The sequence below is a fragment of the Pieris rapae genome, chromosome 5, assembly GCF_905147795.1.
Source record: "Pieris rapae chromosome 5, ilPieRapa1.1, whole genome shotgun sequence".
In the NCBI taxonomy this organism is placed as follows: domain Eukaryota; kingdom Metazoa; phylum Arthropoda; class Insecta; order Lepidoptera; family Pieridae; genus Pieris; species Pieris rapae.
The window spans coordinates 10,314,829-10,333,574 of record NC_059513.1 but is presented as its reverse complement, the minus strand read 5'-3'; the positions used below and the strand labels follow the sequence as shown (position 1 = coordinate 10,333,574).

The window sequence follows — 18,746 nt, the reverse complement described above, 5'->3', positions numbered from 1 at the left end:
TATAAATATTATATTACAATTGAGTAAGAAACTTATATTATTGATGAGTAGCTCATGGGCTCAGTTCGTATATTAAAATGTATTGAAGTAAGTAACCTTGAACACCATGGCCTCCGTTGACAAAAGAGTGCAGGTCATTTTTCTGGCCATGCCGCGCTCAACGACATCATACACCGCTCTCTTGTCTACGTCATATCCCAGAGCCATTTTAGAGCCAACAGGCATTGCTACAGACGTTGGCAGGTACCCGGATGAGATGTTGTTGATCCCTTGAACACGACGGGTTTCGGTATCGGATACTACTTGTATGGACACGTTAGCGCCGTCTCACTTCCCTTACCTCGGACGTTTTACTTCCACAGGGACCAATTTTTTTAAATTTGTTTTAATAATTTTTGTGTTAGTATATGGGTTAAAAAAATTGTAAATATTGTATTTTCTATTGTTATGGTTAGGTTTTAATTACATCGTTACATTACAATATGTTACATCGCTCAATTTGTACATATTTAGACAGTTATAATAAATTAAATCTCAATTTGTACTATTAAATAAAAATACTCAATCATCTTTTGTAAATTTCAACGTCAATGTTTCAGTTTCCAACCATTCTAGTAAACTTTGTGAAAAGCTATAAAACTAGTGAGAAAACATTGCACAATTTAAGTACATGCCAGTGTTTGTTTAACTCACGAAAAAGCTTTGAGTTTTTAAAATTTAAATGGATTTAGTTTTTTTTAGTTCTTGACTACATAGTTGCTTTGGTTGCATAGTTTCCTCTATTCCCGCATATCTTTAGCAAGCCTTAGCACCTGAAGATGAAGATATAACGAGCAATTTAACACAAAACGAAATGAAAAAGGACATTTGTCTTAATCCTTTTTTACGTTTTACTATTAACATGGCTAACTGAACACTTGATAAATGACTCCTCACGAGGACTGAACCCGAATTAATATACGACATTAAAGAAATTTATTGCTTAAGCAATAAAATTATTTAATGTATAATATACCAAACACATTTTGAAATAATAATCTTAGGTGTGCTTAAGTAATTAAATATTTAAGTTTCTATTTTAAATAGCTTGTACTGACCAAAAATAGTTTATGTATTAAAGTTCACCACATTTGTACAATATATGTTAAAATATTTTCTATAATAGATCACAATAATGGTAAACATATTTGTGACAAAATATTCAATAATAATAATTTAGTCTAATTTATAGGCACTTAATCTAATTTAAGCAAACTCTGCATAGTTTTTATTCCGTTAGAAAAGTAATAATTGTTACAAATAAACTAAAAAAAGAAATTACAAAAATGTTTTGCAATATTTTTTTTCTAAATACGTCTTCCTCACTTTTATTTAATCATGGAGGGGAAGCTTAATTTTATTACCTTCAAACACCCGTACCGGAAGTGGGAAACATCTGAAGGCTTTGCCCTTCTATAAAGCCGTATATACTAAATGTATGTGTGATAGTATGTTAAAAAAAATACATCGAATAATTTTATATTGTAGTCGATAAGAGTATAACTTATACTGTGTCACCGGTAATATCTTCATATACATATACAAGAACCTTTATACAACTCGAAATTTCAATAAGGCTTTGATTATTCAATATTCAGACGCCGATGGAGAACAATAATATTTGGGTAACCCTAAATGAATCAGACATTCTGAATAAAAAATCCTTGTTCTACACATATTACGAAGTTGTTTTTAAGAAAAATGCAAAGCTTTTAGATAAAATTCGATTGTCCTTAGCATTTAAATTTACTGTATTAATTCAAGGGTTCAATGGCTTGTTTAGTGTTAACGTAAAGACGTGTATATGATTGAGTTTAGGATGATATCCTTCTAACAAGAACCTGACACCATTAAAAATGTAGTCATTATGAGTAATTGGTTGTGATATATTTCGATAGCTGTCCATGCTGTCGTGCCATGAAGTTAAAATGATGTTATTAATCTCGTACTTTACAGAATGACATCAGGTATAAAAAATAACAGTAATGTAAAATAATAAAATTTAGCTCTTAAATGAGTATTTCTATTGACTTTAATGATTGGGGAATTCATAAGCCCATTACGATAAACCTTTTTATTTGGACCACTAACGACAGTTTTGACACAAATTATTCGAAGTAGGTTTAAACTAAATTCAATCAAAGAATCGATCTAATGCGTTGAATTAATGGAAAATAGATAATATAAAAGCAAATTCAATGTTACTATGTAATAAGTCAAACGCTGGGAAATGAAATTATTTCTCAATTTTGATTTACGATTCGTTTTGGTTGTGTAGTAAAAAATTTATTGAATTCGACATCCATATAAATTACTAGATATTAATTCTATTTAAAAATGTAGAACATAAAATAGAATTTGTGTCGTTTTCTTTTAAATATACCAACGAAGTACTGTATAAGTATTCCGTGCATTTTCCATTACTAATCTGTTACGATAACTACTTATCTTATTATTAACTTAACAGATGTGTGAAAGCCGGTCTCGAGTACAACAAAACGACTTGTTGCTTCATGAAGCCGTCATCAAGAATGAGCCAGCTGCTGTTAGAGAGGCATTGCAGAGACCCGCGGATGTCAACTGTAGGAATAATGTAAGTGCTATTTTGAGTTCATGAAAAAGTTTAGATTTTAACAAGGATGGAATGGATTGCTACGTCCATGCTTCTTAGGGTTAAATTGGAGTAAATTTAGTCTACCCCAGTCCAAGACTCCTTGTAGTAGAGTTTTGACTTCAGACACGAATATGTTCCAATATGTGCTCATCGACAACTGAAATAATATAAAGAAATAAATACCTGACCGGCCAGTTTCAAGAGTACCCCCGAGCTGTCGTCTGCATAGCAATGAATGTTGCTAAGTTGCAGCATATTATTGATATGCAGAAGAAATTGGTTCGGGGATAGGACATAGACTTCACCAGCATTCACCGATTTAATTCGGAACAGGCTCCATCGATGACGACCTTGTAGCTCCATTTCGTCAGAAGGCTGGAAACTTCGAGAGAAGGCTTTTATGCCACACCCGAGTGAAGGCTTTCGCTGTATACAATACAATATGATGCTAACGGCTGTAATTTTTATTTCAGCACCAACACTCTGTTGCTTCAAATGATCAATGGCAACGCAATCGCTCGATCAAAAGCCCTCGAGCGATATCACTTAACATCGGATGAGCCCCTGTTTTATATAAAAAAATAGAGACAGAGTTACAGAGTACTAGCGCTTGTTATAATCCTCACTAATTAATGTAAGGTAACATTTAGATCTGTTTTAATATAACTTTTTCGAATTTCATCTGAAATTTGCGTTTCGTTCAGAAACGCGACACAAGATTCGACCTTCATCCAAAATGTAAGCTCAACCAGCCGTGCTTGAATTTTTTATCACTTCTGACTCCGGGTTGTATTTAACATTCTAGATAGTATCTAACTCTCAAGAACACGCATGAAGTATTCAGTGATTAAAGTAATGATAGGTGGGTTTTTGAAGTGAAACATCTTTAGGCGGATGAGGGTAAAAAATTTACGGAACGTCACGAATATGTACCTACAGCGTTTTTGTTGAAGAAAAGGGAAAGAGCGATGGAGATCGATTGAGAGAGAGTGAGAAAGGAAGATCGAGAAAACGTTTGTTTGATGTACTTTTTTTAGAAGTTACATATTAGATCATTAGATGGCAATTCTGTCGCATAACGTCTTGTGCAGTAAACGCAGATTTTTTTTTTATTATCATTAGAAGTGTACAGTGTGTAAACAGTGTGAATATAGATATATAAATACATGGAGTGATCATATACTAGTACATGATCATCTATTGGGGCTTTTACCGTAGTAATAATCAATTTACAAAGATGTTTCACTTCTGACATTTGTACGCACGCACTTTTTATATAAGGATGTGATTGAGTCAGGTAGAATATAATTTTCACTGTATAAGTGTTTTCTTTACGTGGATACAGCTTACTATGGTAATCCCCAACCCCCTTGGGTCCTTCCTGAGAAGCATACCGGTTTATAAATTGTCAGCAATGCACTTGTGAGTGTGACTGTCGCATAGTATCTGGTGAGACTCCATCTCGATTGCCCTCTGAATTTAAATAATCAATTTTATTTCAAATACAAGTATCTTGTGAAAACTGGCCCGCCCCAGACTTGTTGTTGAAGTCGATGGCGTGTGTTCAGGCACAGAAGTGATAACATACTTGTCTATCAGAAAATTAATCACAATACATATAGAGAAAAAGATTTCATATGTTGCAAAATTGGGTTAATACAATATGTATAGCAATGATATGATACAGCAAATATCTTAGTTTTTAACGAACTAAGAATCGCATATTTACTGAGAGTGGCTTGACTAACAGTATCTCAGTGGTTTCGATTTACTATTTTTGATTGATAATAGGTCAACCAGATGTTTTCTTGTAGCGTTACAGAATCAATACTATAATGATGTTTCAGTATGGGCGGGCCCCAATACACTGGGCGGCGAGTAGAGGCAATGTGGAGATAATCAAATTACTGATCGACGCCAACTGTGATATTGAGGCTGTTGACAAGGTAATATTGAATATTCCGTGCTTATTAATACATTTATACGGCCATATTGTTAATAATCGGTCTATTTTACGTAGAATAAGGTTTAGGGCCGTCAATATTGGCGAATTTGACAATGGCTTCTGCATTGGCATTCGACAACATGATCATGAAACAGATACAAATCTGAAGCCCAGAATAGGTAGCGCCACTGACTTTTTTATAGAATGAATTTGTCTGTGCAACCTCTATTCTGCAGTTGTAGAACAGTATTTGAAAACTATGATGGAATTATTACTAAATCGTGTCGCAGCCAACTAGCTTAATTAGCCGTTTAGCTAGCGCCCTGGAGGGTGTTTAGCCAGTTGATTCAACAGCTAGGAAAATGTCTTGCATCTATGACGTTTCATGACTTGCCTACCCTGTTGACTATGACACTCTCAAACTAGAAAGGAAAGTCTTCAAACTTTATCAGTCAATATGGCGTCGGCAATCTACAACTTTGATGGTGTTTTCCAAAGTTTCATGAAAAACAAAATCTACAGTGGATAAGTGAAGTGTCAATGATAATGTGAATTTGACTTATGAATTTATGATTATTAAAAAAATTTAATATCAAAAGAAATACTTTACTTTTATGGAACGACTAATTAAGCTAATTGGCTGCGACCTATTCGTAAGTCTAAATAACCAGAAAACTTTATTTTACATACTATTTAAAATGATGATGGTGTATGAATTTATTTATATTATGTATGTCTGTTTAGTATATGTCTAGTTGTGACATCGATTCCAAAAATAAAGAGATACCTTTATCTAACATTATCGCATAGTAAAATCTTTTGAAAGTTTCAAATATCAACAATTAATTAAAGTTTAATCCTGCTAGCGTTAGTGTACACTGCCACAGGGTCCAAACTATTTAAATTTGTTTAATTTTTACATATTTTATTAATCATTTTTATTATTACTATGAGGATTAAAGTTAGAAATAGAATGTTATGTTGTTAATTCGCAGTTTGGCATGCGTCCATTGTTAATGGCAGCGTGGCATGGACACCTGGATGCTGTTCAAGTTCTAGTGCATGCTGGCGCTTGTCTGGCAGCTACCAATAAGGTTTTTATAATAGTACTCTAGTTATTTAATATTGTATTATAATGATATTTTTTAGTTTATGCAATTTTATTCAATAATACTGTTTTTTTTAAATTGTATAAACGAAACTTTTAACTTTTATTCATAAAAGTTTATCAGTCTAATTGCACCGTTTTATAAAGCATCCCCTTTCTTACTCACATGGTACAATTCGATAGAAAAGACAAAAGAGTAGGTAGATAGTTTATTTTGTTAAAAAAGTGCAATTTTTTAGATTTTGAAAATGAAACGAAAAAAAAACGAAAATGGCTGTAAATAGGTAATAAGGTAAAGGATCAAAACTCAATAAATTCAAATATAATAAGATTAAAAAAATGACACTCTTTTCTTTTATGCATATATTTTCATAAGAAAAATAAGACAGAATCAAACTTTTAAAAGAAATAATAAAAAAATAAATGTATTAGTAATAAAAAATAAAGTTAAATGTAGGGTAGTTAATTGATAAAATAAGGTCTGTGACAAAGATAAGATCAAGGATAAATTATATAGCCGATAAAATATTTATTTCTGCACTTCAGTTTTGTGATTTTAATCGGTCTCTCGACGATTTAATGAGGCGTTACATCCTTGAAAATATAATCCTTATCTCGTATTACAACAAATATTAAATTCATATAACGCTTTACCGTTTAGGTATACAGATTATATAAATAGAAATATATATGATATAAATTCCCTTTATACATTAGTTTTCTTACAGTGTTTTTGGCAACTTCAGTTTGGATTCCAGTGAAACAAATGTTCACGTATTTTGAAAAATAATTTTGTTTTTATGTAATGGAATGAGATGAAGGATGCTAAGTGACACCGCCGCCAATGGACGCTCCGGAAGGCTCGCAAGTGCGTTGCCGGCCTTTTAAGAATTAGTAGGTTTTTTCTTAAGGGTCCTAAGTCAAATTGGATCGGAAATACTTCAATGGGCAGCTGGTGATCATCAAACATAAAATATCGATGAAACTTATTTAAATTCATCAGAAACAGAATGATCTTCTGCAATGCGCGTGCGCCCGTGGTTCATATGACGTTGCCATGTTCGTGATTTCTATCGGCGCAAAAGTGCAAACCACCGACACAACGGGCGACGCGTCCCTTGCGCTTGCTTCCCGAGCCGGTTACACCAACGTGGTGGAGCTTTTGTTGGATAAAGGAGCTTATATCGATGCAATTAATAAGGTAAGTTTAGATCGAGTGAGCTGATTCTTACTCTAGTAGTTAAATAATTGAATTGGTGTGGCCGTTATACAAAAATATTATTTTTTATTATTGATATTTAGGCACAAAGTTTATTGGTGTTTTGAAGATATCCTTGACTTATTTCTTTGCGATGACGGTAATTGACGTACAAGAATAAGGACAACCTTGACGACGCCAATATCCTCTATTTTATAAAATGCAACAGGCTCAAGTGTCAAGTACCTAATGACGGACAACAGATCCCTAAGGTCCTTACTGAACTCACAACTTGGTGACAAGAAAAACCCCCGTAAACCGATGCGTTCGTGGGATGAATTTGTCATGGAGGTTAAAATAATAGGGGTTCATAGTTCGACGAAAGAAGCACGAGATAGAATGCGGTGGCGAAATATACTTACTTGAAGAGGCTATACAGCCATTGATGATGATGATGATTTTTGACTTATCAGAATACACTGATTCAAATTCAAACTTTAAAAGCGATAAACATTCTGACAATTTAACTGGTTTACTGCCCACAGACCATATTATGAGATCTGTGCACGTTCACAGTCCACATGTGGTCTGCTTGCAGCAACTTCTAAGCTTTTTGGAGTTCCGGACTTAACTTACCTAACATATAACTTACGTACTAACGAGGACCTTAAAAGTGCTGGAACATTCGGCAAAACTTATTTTTCTAGTAAGGTGAGATGAACCAATGTAACATATGACACTGGAAGTTAGGGCTATTTCCACTTTCAGTCTTAAATAGTGACCCTCTATTTAATAATAAATTGTTTTATTAAATTAGGCCTCAAAGGCGGCCAACGCATCACTAAAATGTGTCTATGGGCGATGACTGCCCTTTTTGGGCGTCCCGCAGGGTCGTTTGCCCCCCTATTATACTAAAAAAAATACAGAAGCTATTAAATATTTTAGCAACGAAAAGATATCTAAAGATTGAAACATAAATTTTGGCAAAAAGGTACGTCAATATGATTATCACAATTAATTGGTCGTTAGTGAGCTCCATTCACATAATATTCACATAAAATGTCCACTTACGAGTCAAATTAGGTCACATTAGGTGATCGTAGCAGTTTCATTTCATGCTGGTTTATTAGCATCGAGCAGTCTTTTGTTTATTCATAAGTATGTATATTGATGTCGCAGCCAAGTAGCTTGATTAGCGGTTCAATTAACAGCCTAGTCTCTTTATTAAACAGCGCCGTTAAACTGGCTGAGTGAATGATATTGAGTCATTTGATCAAAAAGCTAGGCTCGTTGATTTTTTTCTAATATTTTAGTTTTAATTTTCTCTAATATGATAGATGTGTAAAATTTGTAATACCATATTTTCATGTATAATTTTATGCGTACACATTTTATTAGAACTTTTAATTAAAAAAGGACTTGAATCAATTACGTTACCTACATGACTTGCCTACCTTGCTCATTTTAATTTAATTCCACTTTCTGCCACCTACTCAAACTGTCAATAAATCGTCGACAAACAACAAATCTGATGATGTTTTTCAAAGTTTAATGAAAAATACCAATCCATACAATGTTAACGACACTACGAGTAAGTGTAAAATATATTGAATAAAGTATTTCTTGATCGTACGAATGGCCTAAGCATTAGCCAGCCTGTTTATTAAATATTAAACAAAAGCTACAGCTGCATATGACTAAGGCCGGTAGTTAAACGGTACTGTTTCGTAAAGAGGCTAGGCAGTTGATTGAACGGCTAATTAAGTTATTAGGCTGCGACATCTATATATTATGATATCTGTTTACGATTTTCCTTTCGATGTGGTTATTCACATAATAGGTACTACTTAGTTACATTGTCACACATATACCCAGAACGCACCATAAGCGTTAATACAAATAATACAACGAATGTTTAGCTTTGTATTATTTTTATTATGTAAGGGTTTTTCGCTGTAAGAATGTAATCATGTTTTTTTTTTTTTTTTTTATAGAACAGGGGGCAAACGGGCAGGAGGCTCACCTGATGTTAAGTGATACCGCCGCCCATGGACACCCTCAATGCCAGAGGGCTCGCGAGTGCGTTGCCGGCCTTTTAAGAATTGGTACGCTCTTTTCTTTAAGAATGTTAAGTTTAGGCTAACATCGACCACCGTTAAAATAGGATCTAGCATCGACCATTGTTTAAATAGGAGTCTAATACAAAAAAAAAAAAACAACAAAAACAAAAATATAAAAATGGTATATATGATTGATAACACACATGCCTTTTATTAAGGTTTTTGGTTTTTTATCAAGTACAGCTCATTGGTGGACAGATGTGGAAGTTTAAAGTATCAGCCAATAATTAATATAAGTATTATAAAATGATATAATTCTAAAGTAAGTTTTATTTTATGTGTATCGACTTCAAAATTAAATTAAAATTAATCAATAAATCAGATTCTAATTTCAAATTTTCACATAAATAAGCGATTTAGATACCTCAGCGTAAATTCTTTAATACATATTTGAATATTCATTACATTAAACAAATGAAGCATAATTTAACAGACAGTTAACGTCTGACAAAGCTTACTAGGCAAAACAGCGAAATTACTTGCTTCATCTTAACAATTTCTGCGTGTAATATTGTTTAAATTAGGTAAATCTCAAAGTCATAAGTTAATTAATATTCTATTAGACATTGACTACAAGGTCACAAGTATTCAAGGTCGATCCTATATACCAACGACAGCAAAGACGCTTTCTTTTTTAAAAGTAAAAAATATTTTCAGCCAGTTATCAAAAGTGTTCCTCCTGTTATCAGGAACAGGTACGGACAAAGTATACCTACTTAACGACTAATGAAATTCATGATCTAAGGTTTAAATGGATCGTAAATGTACGGTAAATTGAGTTCTTACTTTTCCAATAATATCCGTTATTGAACTCATTGCACTCCACCCCTCGTCACTTCCAATAATTACTCACCGAAATTCAATTCCATTCAATGGACTAATTTCGTTCCAAAACATTTGAAGCATCAATATTCACGAGTTCCCAATTGGGATTGAATTTATTTTTATATTACGTTAATCTTGCTGACTATAAGCGGACACGTCGTTTTAACCTTAGGCACACTAATTGTATTATTTCTAGTTGACTTTTAAAAAATAATATTTGGAAGAATATGGTACAAAAATCTCAAGTTCGCATTTATTTATTTATTGTATACCTATGTAATTTTAAATATTAAGAAGTTGTTTGGAAGTATAAATAATTATCTTATATTATATACATACTAAGGCCAGTGATGTCACTGAAATCAGGAACAGGAACGAATGCTATTCGCATTAAACCATCAGAATTGCACGAACAACGTAATAAACCAATTGAAACAGTGACTCTCCATATATAGACGATGTAAGAAACCTGTTATTGAGAATTCTCAATCGAATACAGGCTGTGTTCCAATATTCGAATATGAAATACATGACGATGATGTCTGATTAGCATATTTTTTAAACTTATGTAATAATTGTTTCTTGTTATATAAGTAAGAAGTGTAACTGGGTTCATTAAATTTGGAATAATATAGTCTAATTCATTCATTCATTCATGGCGTGCAAATATGTTTTAAAAGGAATTTTATATAGAAGTTACATACATTAGACTTTAGAGTCATCATTTTTTATTTTGCAATGATAAAATATCACATTATTAAAATATTATTAGGTACGTTATCAAATTACTTAATATTATAAAGAAAAAGATTTGTATGTTTGTAACGAAATGACTCCAAAAGTACCGGATGGATTTTATAATTCTTTCTCCATTTGAATATCTGATTAAAAGAGGCTGTTTTAATTGTTGTTAGTTATTGTGTGACTACAATAATGTTACCCAAAGCGTAAAAAAATACTTATCGAATATCTTTCATTCTTTCAAAAAAAATATTCAAGCAAATATGTGGAAATACGTATATTTGTAAATAAGTATCTTTGGTATTAGGCTGGTCGCACGGCACTTCACCTAGCGTGTGAGGGAGGTCACAGCAGCACTGCCGCTCTCCTGATGGCAAAGGGTGCATCGCGCGAGGCTCGCGATAACTCCGGCAGAACTCCATTGCATATTGCAGCAGTCCATCGACATACTGAGTTGGTTCAGACCCTATTGGAAAGCAAGTGTCACGTGGATGCTGTTGATTATGTAAGTAACTTCACTAAAATAAAATAGTGACCCTATAATGATCGGCGACACCACCACTAAAGTGGGTTGCGATGTCTGCCCCTTTTGGGTGACTCGTAGACTCGTCCCTATTCAATAAAATACGTTTTCTTATCTTCTAAAAATTCATAAGTCACTTAAGTTTTTTTGAAATTTGAAAAAAAAATTTAGTTTATTTTCGTTGCAGAATAATGTGACGGCGCTGCAGATGGCGTGTGCGCAGGGATGTCGCGGCATTGTAGAGCACCTCCTTGCATTTGGAGCAGATGTGCATTTACAGAATAATGTAATTTTATTTCATCATTTGCACAGGACACCTTATTAGAAAAGATTAATTTTGATTACGAAAGATCACACTATATAAAACACTATATAGATCGCACTGTATAAAATAATGATATTAAAAATATACTATATTAAAAATTGAAGATATTCTGCTTTTCTACTTAGTCATAGACATAGACATAATATTTAATACTTACATAGCACGCACGAAGAAACATACAAAAAACCAATTATCATCACTTAAAGAGCAAGGTACGTTTTAAGTATGTTATGTTCTTGTAATTGGCCCTGGCTGAGCATTATACTGAGGAGCAGATGTTCCACAGCGTTGGTCATTCTGCCAGAGACACACATCAGCTAGTTTGCGCTTTAGTGAATGATACTAACACTTAGTGAAAAAAATAGTAACAGTTAGCAGTGTAAGTAATGAAGTGCATGTCTATATTTGGTTTTAGGTGGGGTCATCCGCGCTGCATGCTGCGTGCGCGGCCGATGCGACAGACATTGTTGAGTTGTTGCTGGCTCGTGGGGCAGACCCGGCCCTCACTGACCAGGTGATTATAGTTAAGAACCATCTTGTATAAAAAAAAATTATACATACAATTAATTTCTTTTCGGGTAAAAACTTTAATAGTGCACAATTCTGTTTCATATGTATAAAGTTAATAAAATAAAGAATTTACTTAGGGGACACCCGGGTTTGAACCGGGGACCTCTCGATCTGCAGTCGAATGCTCTACCACTGAGCTATATCCCCGCTTACTAACAATATTGAAAAAGGACAAAAGTCTGTAGCGTAATGATGTCACAATTAAAACTTGTTTTTGAATTTCAACTTTAATCACTGGAGTTAAAGATTATTACAGAAAAATCACATCGTGGGTGTAAGAGAAGCTGATAAGCAATTTATCAAACTAATATGTTAACAATAGATAAAACTAACACAACCTAATTACTTCGAAATACTAACAACAAACTAGTATCTGCAATGCGTCTTTTGTATTTCACTTTATTTAAAAAATATCTAACTATTTTAAGCTTGGTATTGTTCAGTAATGAAAAGATTTTGAGCTTTATACTTTTAAAGCCTCTATTCATACATTCTCTAATCCTCTGAGAATGCGCGAACGTGCTTTGTGAATCCTATACATAGCCAGTATAATATGTTGAATCACATTTTCTGCATTATCTACTTGCTTTTATATTGTTAATACTTATAAGGAATTTGCTTGTAACTTATACCTATACATCACGAGCCAGTTGTTTTATGGTGGTACTCTATGGTGCGATTCGCATTCCCGAGTAGGTTCTTTACCGGCTGTGCACCAAAAGACTTTCTTTCTATGTACGCATTTAACATTCGCTGGAAGATTAAAGGAAAACATCGTATTAAGTACGTATATTCACGAAACAAAAAAAGTATTTCCGAAGTGGTAGCTATAGTTAAATCATTTTTTGGCTTAAGTTGGAAAAAATACTGTAAGACTTCTACCAAATATATTTCTAAATTGTATTTCAGTACAATTAGAATGCTTTAATAAATACGAGAGCAAAATATCTTATCGCTTGCGGGCGATCTAGGCAACCTCTGTAAAAAGAATAATAAATATTATTCATTATAGTCCTAGGAAAACCAAATGAGTACGGCTGAAAGTCTTCCACTGGCCGCTTTCCAAAGAAATTTCTTTGAAATTGTGGTCTTTCCTGGATACCTAGAACTATTTAAAAAATGAGCTTAATCCGTTGCTTTATTTGCTATCTTAATTATAACTTGTGAATATTATCTTTCACAGTTTTTCTTTTCTCTTTCGGTTGGCGTTATCGAGCCCAGTGATCGTTCAATAATTCATTCTCAGCTCAGTAAACATCGCACTTGAGCCTTGTATCTCATTACATTATTCATGTTCGTTTGTTTCGAGTTTGTTAACAATGTATGTACGGTAATTCCAAGATAATTGGGCCTCGCGATCTCTCCCACGTGAACTATGCAAACGTAGGTACGTATCTTATATCAAATGGAATTTGTTATTAAATGTTCTGCAATGACAGAAAATTAATGTTTTTTTCTTTAAAAGCAAACAGTTAGTAATAGAAACTTAATAGTTATTATAATTTTCTAATGATAGAATTATCAATTTTTCTGATTAAAATAAACGAGTATTACAAATGCAAGCGGGCATCAGATTTCTGTTTCCGTTTCATGATCATTTGACAATGTAACAGCCAAGTAAACTCTTTGGGTCCAAGGCAAGCCGCTTTCCTGACGGTGTTTTCCTTTACCCAGTCCATTGGTAAATCACAGTGTTGTCACCTGGGGTCGAATTTACGACCTCTGGGATGAGGGTTGCTGAAGCCACTACGCTAACACTTCACGGTACGGTTTAAATAGGAATTATATTAGCACTATTTGAAATACATAGTGTAAAACTGTCCTTATTGTCGACACGCGTTTAATAATTATAAAATGTGACGTGTGAATTATAAAATTATAAAATGGTTTATCTGATAAGGTGAAGATTAAAGTACAACTTCTACTTTAAAAAAGCCTCACTTAATTACATGATTTACAATTCTAAATTAAAACATTCATTTTTATAACAGCCTTACCAAAATTATTAGATTAGAATTACCTAAACTTTGAACCTCTCGCGAACAGAGCTTTTTATAACTTTAATTACCTGAAAAGTTCGTGTTGTTCAGCCGCAGGCTTCACTAAATGTCGTGTAAGTCAATAATGATACAACTTTTAAAAATTTAATTTTGCTATAAACATGTACACATAAACATAAACAACATAAAAGTTAAGTTTGGTACCTACGTAAAGTTAATGAAATAATAAGGTAGTCTAGTTTAGCCCATTTACTTTAAAATTAACCGCAAATATGTATACATATTTGCTTTATTGTATTACTTATTCGTCTGAATTAACGTTATAATTTTCAAAATTAAATGACTGCATTATGTACGATTAAAACAATTGTTATTTATTACCAAGAGTCTTTGATGGTTTGAAGCACTTGAAAATTAATTATAACTTTATACACACTTGCGCTAAAACTTGGAAGATACTTTTCTCGGTTAAACGAAAAACTTTACTGATAGATGAAGTTTAAACTGGAAAAACTCAAAAAGTAAACTAGCAAGTTATATACAGAATTACCAACAAGTATATATTTGTTGCATTATGACGTTATTAATAATTTTTAAATCATATGAAATTTACAAAATTTTGCTAGATTTTAATAATTAACACGCTAAAATCCTCGGTCGTGTTTGTTAATCTAGCTAGTAGCTACCTATATGGAATATAGAAATCCATAATAAAATATATTATCATGACTTATGTATTGTCTGTCTTAATTATTACGCACACTAGAGTTATGAAAACAGTCCAAAAAAAATCAACGTTTCCTTGATTTTATTAAGATTTCCGCGGCGTTACGACTTACGACAATTAAGTCGCAGGCAATTCCAAGCTTATGAATATTTTATAATGCTCATAAATGTGTAGGTTATACAAAACTTACAGACGACATGATTTTAATCAAATAATAATTTATATTTTAAAATAACAATAAATAAAAGACATTAAATGTGTTGCAGCAAAAATTAAACACTGTTTATCATGTTTCAAAAGAAACACCGTGTTCTTAGTTATGATAAATTTACCAAGCAACCCGTCCTAGCTTGCAACGCTGGACATTTTTGAAGTGAAACTTCTTTAGGCGCATGAGGGTATTTTTTTACGGATGAAACGTCACAAAGATGTGCAGCGCTTTTGTCGAAGAAAAAGGAGAGAGCGATTAAGAGAGAGTAAGAAAAAGAGATCGAGTAATAATTTACGCTATTGATTGATGACTTGAATTAATTTTAGATGGAAATTCTAACTCGCATAACGTCTTGAGCAGTAAACATACACGTGTTTTGCATTAGCACGTATACAGTGTGTAAACAATGTGAATAAAGAATATATAAAAACAAATACATGGAATGATCAGATACTGGTACATGATAATCTATTTGAGCTCTTAATAATAAGTACATAAATTAGTTAAGTATGTATAATTAATTTACCAAGAAGTTCACTCTTACTCTATTCAAATACAGTACTTACTAACCCCATGCTGGTTTTATATAAAACAGACCTGTTGTAGAGATTGATTAACATACAAAAATAGTATTTTTCCTCTTTAATACTTATCAATCGTTTCAGTGGTCTCAATCACCACTAAGCGTTGCAGGCAGCGCTGCCGAGTCACCACCTGAAGGGTTTCGGCGCGCGGCTAGAGGTTCTTTTTCCGCAATTTTAGGCCTACTGACTGCTACAGCCAACCTTGACCATCACCAGGTATATAAATTAGTTGTGTAAATTTAATTAATTAATTATTTAATGCCTAATAATATTAGGCATGATATATAACGACGCAACTGGTAACTTCGCGAACATAAAAAGATTTAAAGAAACTATGAATCAAGGCACATGTAACAATATGATAATGAAGAGCAATAAATCATACGTAAGATGGTAGTTGTTTCACTGACAGGATAAATAGGAAATTATCCACATCAATAAAATAGGCATGTGAGTGAATTTCATACAACTTTTACTTACACTAAAAATTATAATGTATCTTTAACATTTTTTAACAACAAATAAAAGTCACAACAGTTGCTTCTCTAAGCTGACCTCATTTCGGATAAAAATATTATTCAGGTGCCTTTTATATTTGTTTGTAACTTTCTATGGTATCACGATAATTTTAGATTTTCTATTGTGTATCACTGGACTGTACTTACCTAATAAGGTAGTTTTTATAGACGTTATGGGACTACTGTTTATAATTATTTTAATTATCCTGTACAAAAAGATAGCCATTGTTCAGGTACGTAGACACAAGTGAATGAGGTGTTTTTTGTAATATAATGATGTATTTTTGTAATAAAAACGTTGCGAGGACGGCAGATTAAAAAAAACTTTTCACCGAGTTTTTTTTACTTTCGTTATACAAGTTCCTATTAGAAACTGGTGTATTCATATCACAAAAAAACTACAGAAGTATATGGCTTTAGTGGAAATATATTACTTTTAGTTTCAGAGAAATTTATGCACAAACTTTGTCGAAATATTATCCACTAACAATATAGGTCAATCTAATACTACGTTTTTCGATCCCGTTAAAAATAACTATAATATTGCATATATATTATTTATGTGAAAATTATCATTGCTTCATTATTTCCTGAACTGTGACAGTACAATAGAGTGCAATTAACCTAGTTCACCAACTGTTAGACTATCTGAAATCAAGTTTTCAAATTGCTCTCGGCATGTCAACGAGCGGCTGTAGCGACAGGTCAGCTAATGGGATAGTTTGACTTATAATTTTATTACGTTAACTCTGTACGTACCTGTTTCAAGATCAAAACTGGGCAAATCATATCGTTTTTAATACACGAAGATATGCTATATCATTTCGCCTTCGGAGAAATAGCATTTTTTCCCGGTTTTGATTCGGAAAAAAAAGTCAAGACAAGTCCAATATGTCTCAGAAGTGCCTCTACTATTTGACCTTGAACGAACGACATCGTCAGTTCAATTTTTAATATATATTTAACTAGCTGAACTGGCAAACGTCGTTTTGCCATGTATATCATTTATGGTTATTGTGCCTCACTCGACATAGATAGGTATAGTGTGTCGCGGACTTTTTTGTAGATATTTATAAGATTTACAATTACTTAGAACATTTTATGGTTCTATCTTTAATAGTTTAGGCAAGGTACGCAAAATAAGTAACTTTTTTACACCTTGTGTCCGAAAAACCCTAATATCTTACGGAACCCTATTTCTGTTCAAAATTACGTGGCGTAGCCTATATTACTCGTGGATAATGTAGCTTTCGAATGGTGAAAGAATTTTTAAAATCGGTCCAGTAGTTTATGAGCCTATTCATTACAATCAAACAAAGTTTTCCTCTTTATAATATTAGTGTAGATTATAAAGTGTTTAAAATTATCTGCATATTATTGTGTTGTACAAGGTGTGAGTAAAAGCCACGACCTCTATAGCGTATGCACCTTCTGCAAGCTATACAACTTGAAATAACCTTACATATTTTAGATGTGATTGTTGCTACAGGAACAATCGGACGGATCATCAAGTCCTCGAATTGAAGAGAAGTCTGGAGGTCACTCACCGGCGCCCACCGACGGTACTTTTTCTTAAGATTAACATCGGGAACACGTTAGAATTAATAGTGTGAATGAATTCAATTCGATCTTATGCCGCATTTAAATTAAGCCGTAGTGAGCAGGGAAGTGGACAGGAAGTGTGTTATACTATATTTCGTCGTATAGCGTTGCTCACTACGGCTAAATGTAAATGCGGTATTATGAGTTAGACAATTCACACTTCAACTTAAATTTTCTTTTTTTATTAACCCAACAAAAAGTAAATACCTAACAGCCTCTATTACAGCAACAGAAGGCGACAATGAGAGGTGATGGTCAGCTACGACACTGCTGGATAGACTGGCCCAGCGTGGTTTTGCAGCTGATACTAGACTTGCGTTACCTCCAACAGGTAACCGATTGCACCTTTTTGTATTTTGAGCACAAACACTAGTTTTATCAAGTATTTGTTATTTTAAAAAATCCAAATTCTGTAGTGAAATAAAAGTAGTCCCAAATATAAAGAACGCTACTATTTTCATACACATGGTAACTATAAAATGTATGTATTTTAAAATAAGGGTTCTTAAGACTCACGTATAAGACGATTATTAAGCAATTCATTTGTATTTACCAGGTTGTGCTCGCTACAGGGAGTTGTGCTATCGAGCTGCCCAGGCGCATTTGACATACGAAAGTCCCCCGGGTCCATGTCAATGTACCAATTGCGCTAAGCGACAGTCGAACTCGACGCAAATAGGTTGATTTAATTAGCATTTCTTGCATACTTGTCCAATTAATATAAATTTTGTAAGTTATGGCTTTAAATGTAAAAATATGTTTTATATAAATTATTGGGCTTGAAAATTAAGAAAGAAAGCATTAAGCAAAGCTTATTTCTCTTTCATATTGGTGTCCTGATTGCTTTTCAGATTTGAATTTTCTACATATTTCTTGAAATTGTTTTTAGGCACCTATTTAAATAAAATCCTTGGTTTTTATTGCAATTAAACTGTTCAATTAGGCCAAAAGAGACTTTTTATCCCAGTGCCTTATCCTATCAAGCCAATTATAATTTTATTTCAAAATTTCTCCTTGGGCACAAAAAAATTGATGAGACCATTCAATAAATATTTTTGATCCTATAAATAATAATCGATTTGATAATTACTCCTTA

General features: G+C 33.0%; 1 protein-coding gene and 1 non-coding gene across 2 annotated transcripts in view; one reads left to right on the top strand and one right to left on the bottom strand.

Annotated features, from left to right (window-relative positions):
• The window catches only part of LOC111003543 (ankyrin repeat domain-containing protein 29-like), a 29,628-nt gene extending 10,958 nt beyond the window's left edge, over positions 1-18,670 (top strand). The window contains exons 2-12 of the mRNA XM_045628214.1: positions 2,507-2,632; positions 4,501-4,599; positions 5,594-5,692; positions 6,710-6,907; positions 10,898-11,095; positions 11,301-11,399; positions 11,854-11,952; positions 15,612-15,746; positions 17,538-17,610; positions 17,877-17,981; positions 18,207-18,670. Coding sequence (XP_045484170.1) covers positions 2,507-2,632; positions 4,501-4,599; positions 5,594-5,692; positions 6,710-6,907; positions 10,898-11,095; positions 11,301-11,399; positions 11,854-11,952; positions 15,612-15,746; positions 17,538-17,610; positions 17,877-17,902 — 1,152 coding nt within the window. The 3' untranslated portion in view covers positions 17,903-17,981; positions 18,207-18,670. The remainder of the gene's footprint in view (positions 1-2,506; positions 2,633-4,500; positions 4,600-5,593; positions 5,693-6,709; positions 6,908-10,897; positions 11,096-11,300; positions 11,400-11,853; positions 11,953-15,611; positions 15,747-17,537; positions 17,611-17,876; positions 17,982-18,206) is intronic.
• Positions 12,084-12,155, bottom strand: Trnac-gca. Its single transcript has one exon. It is a non-coding gene; the product is annotated as a tRNA-Cys (tRNA).
• Positions 18,671-18,746: the final 76 nt, after the last annotated feature.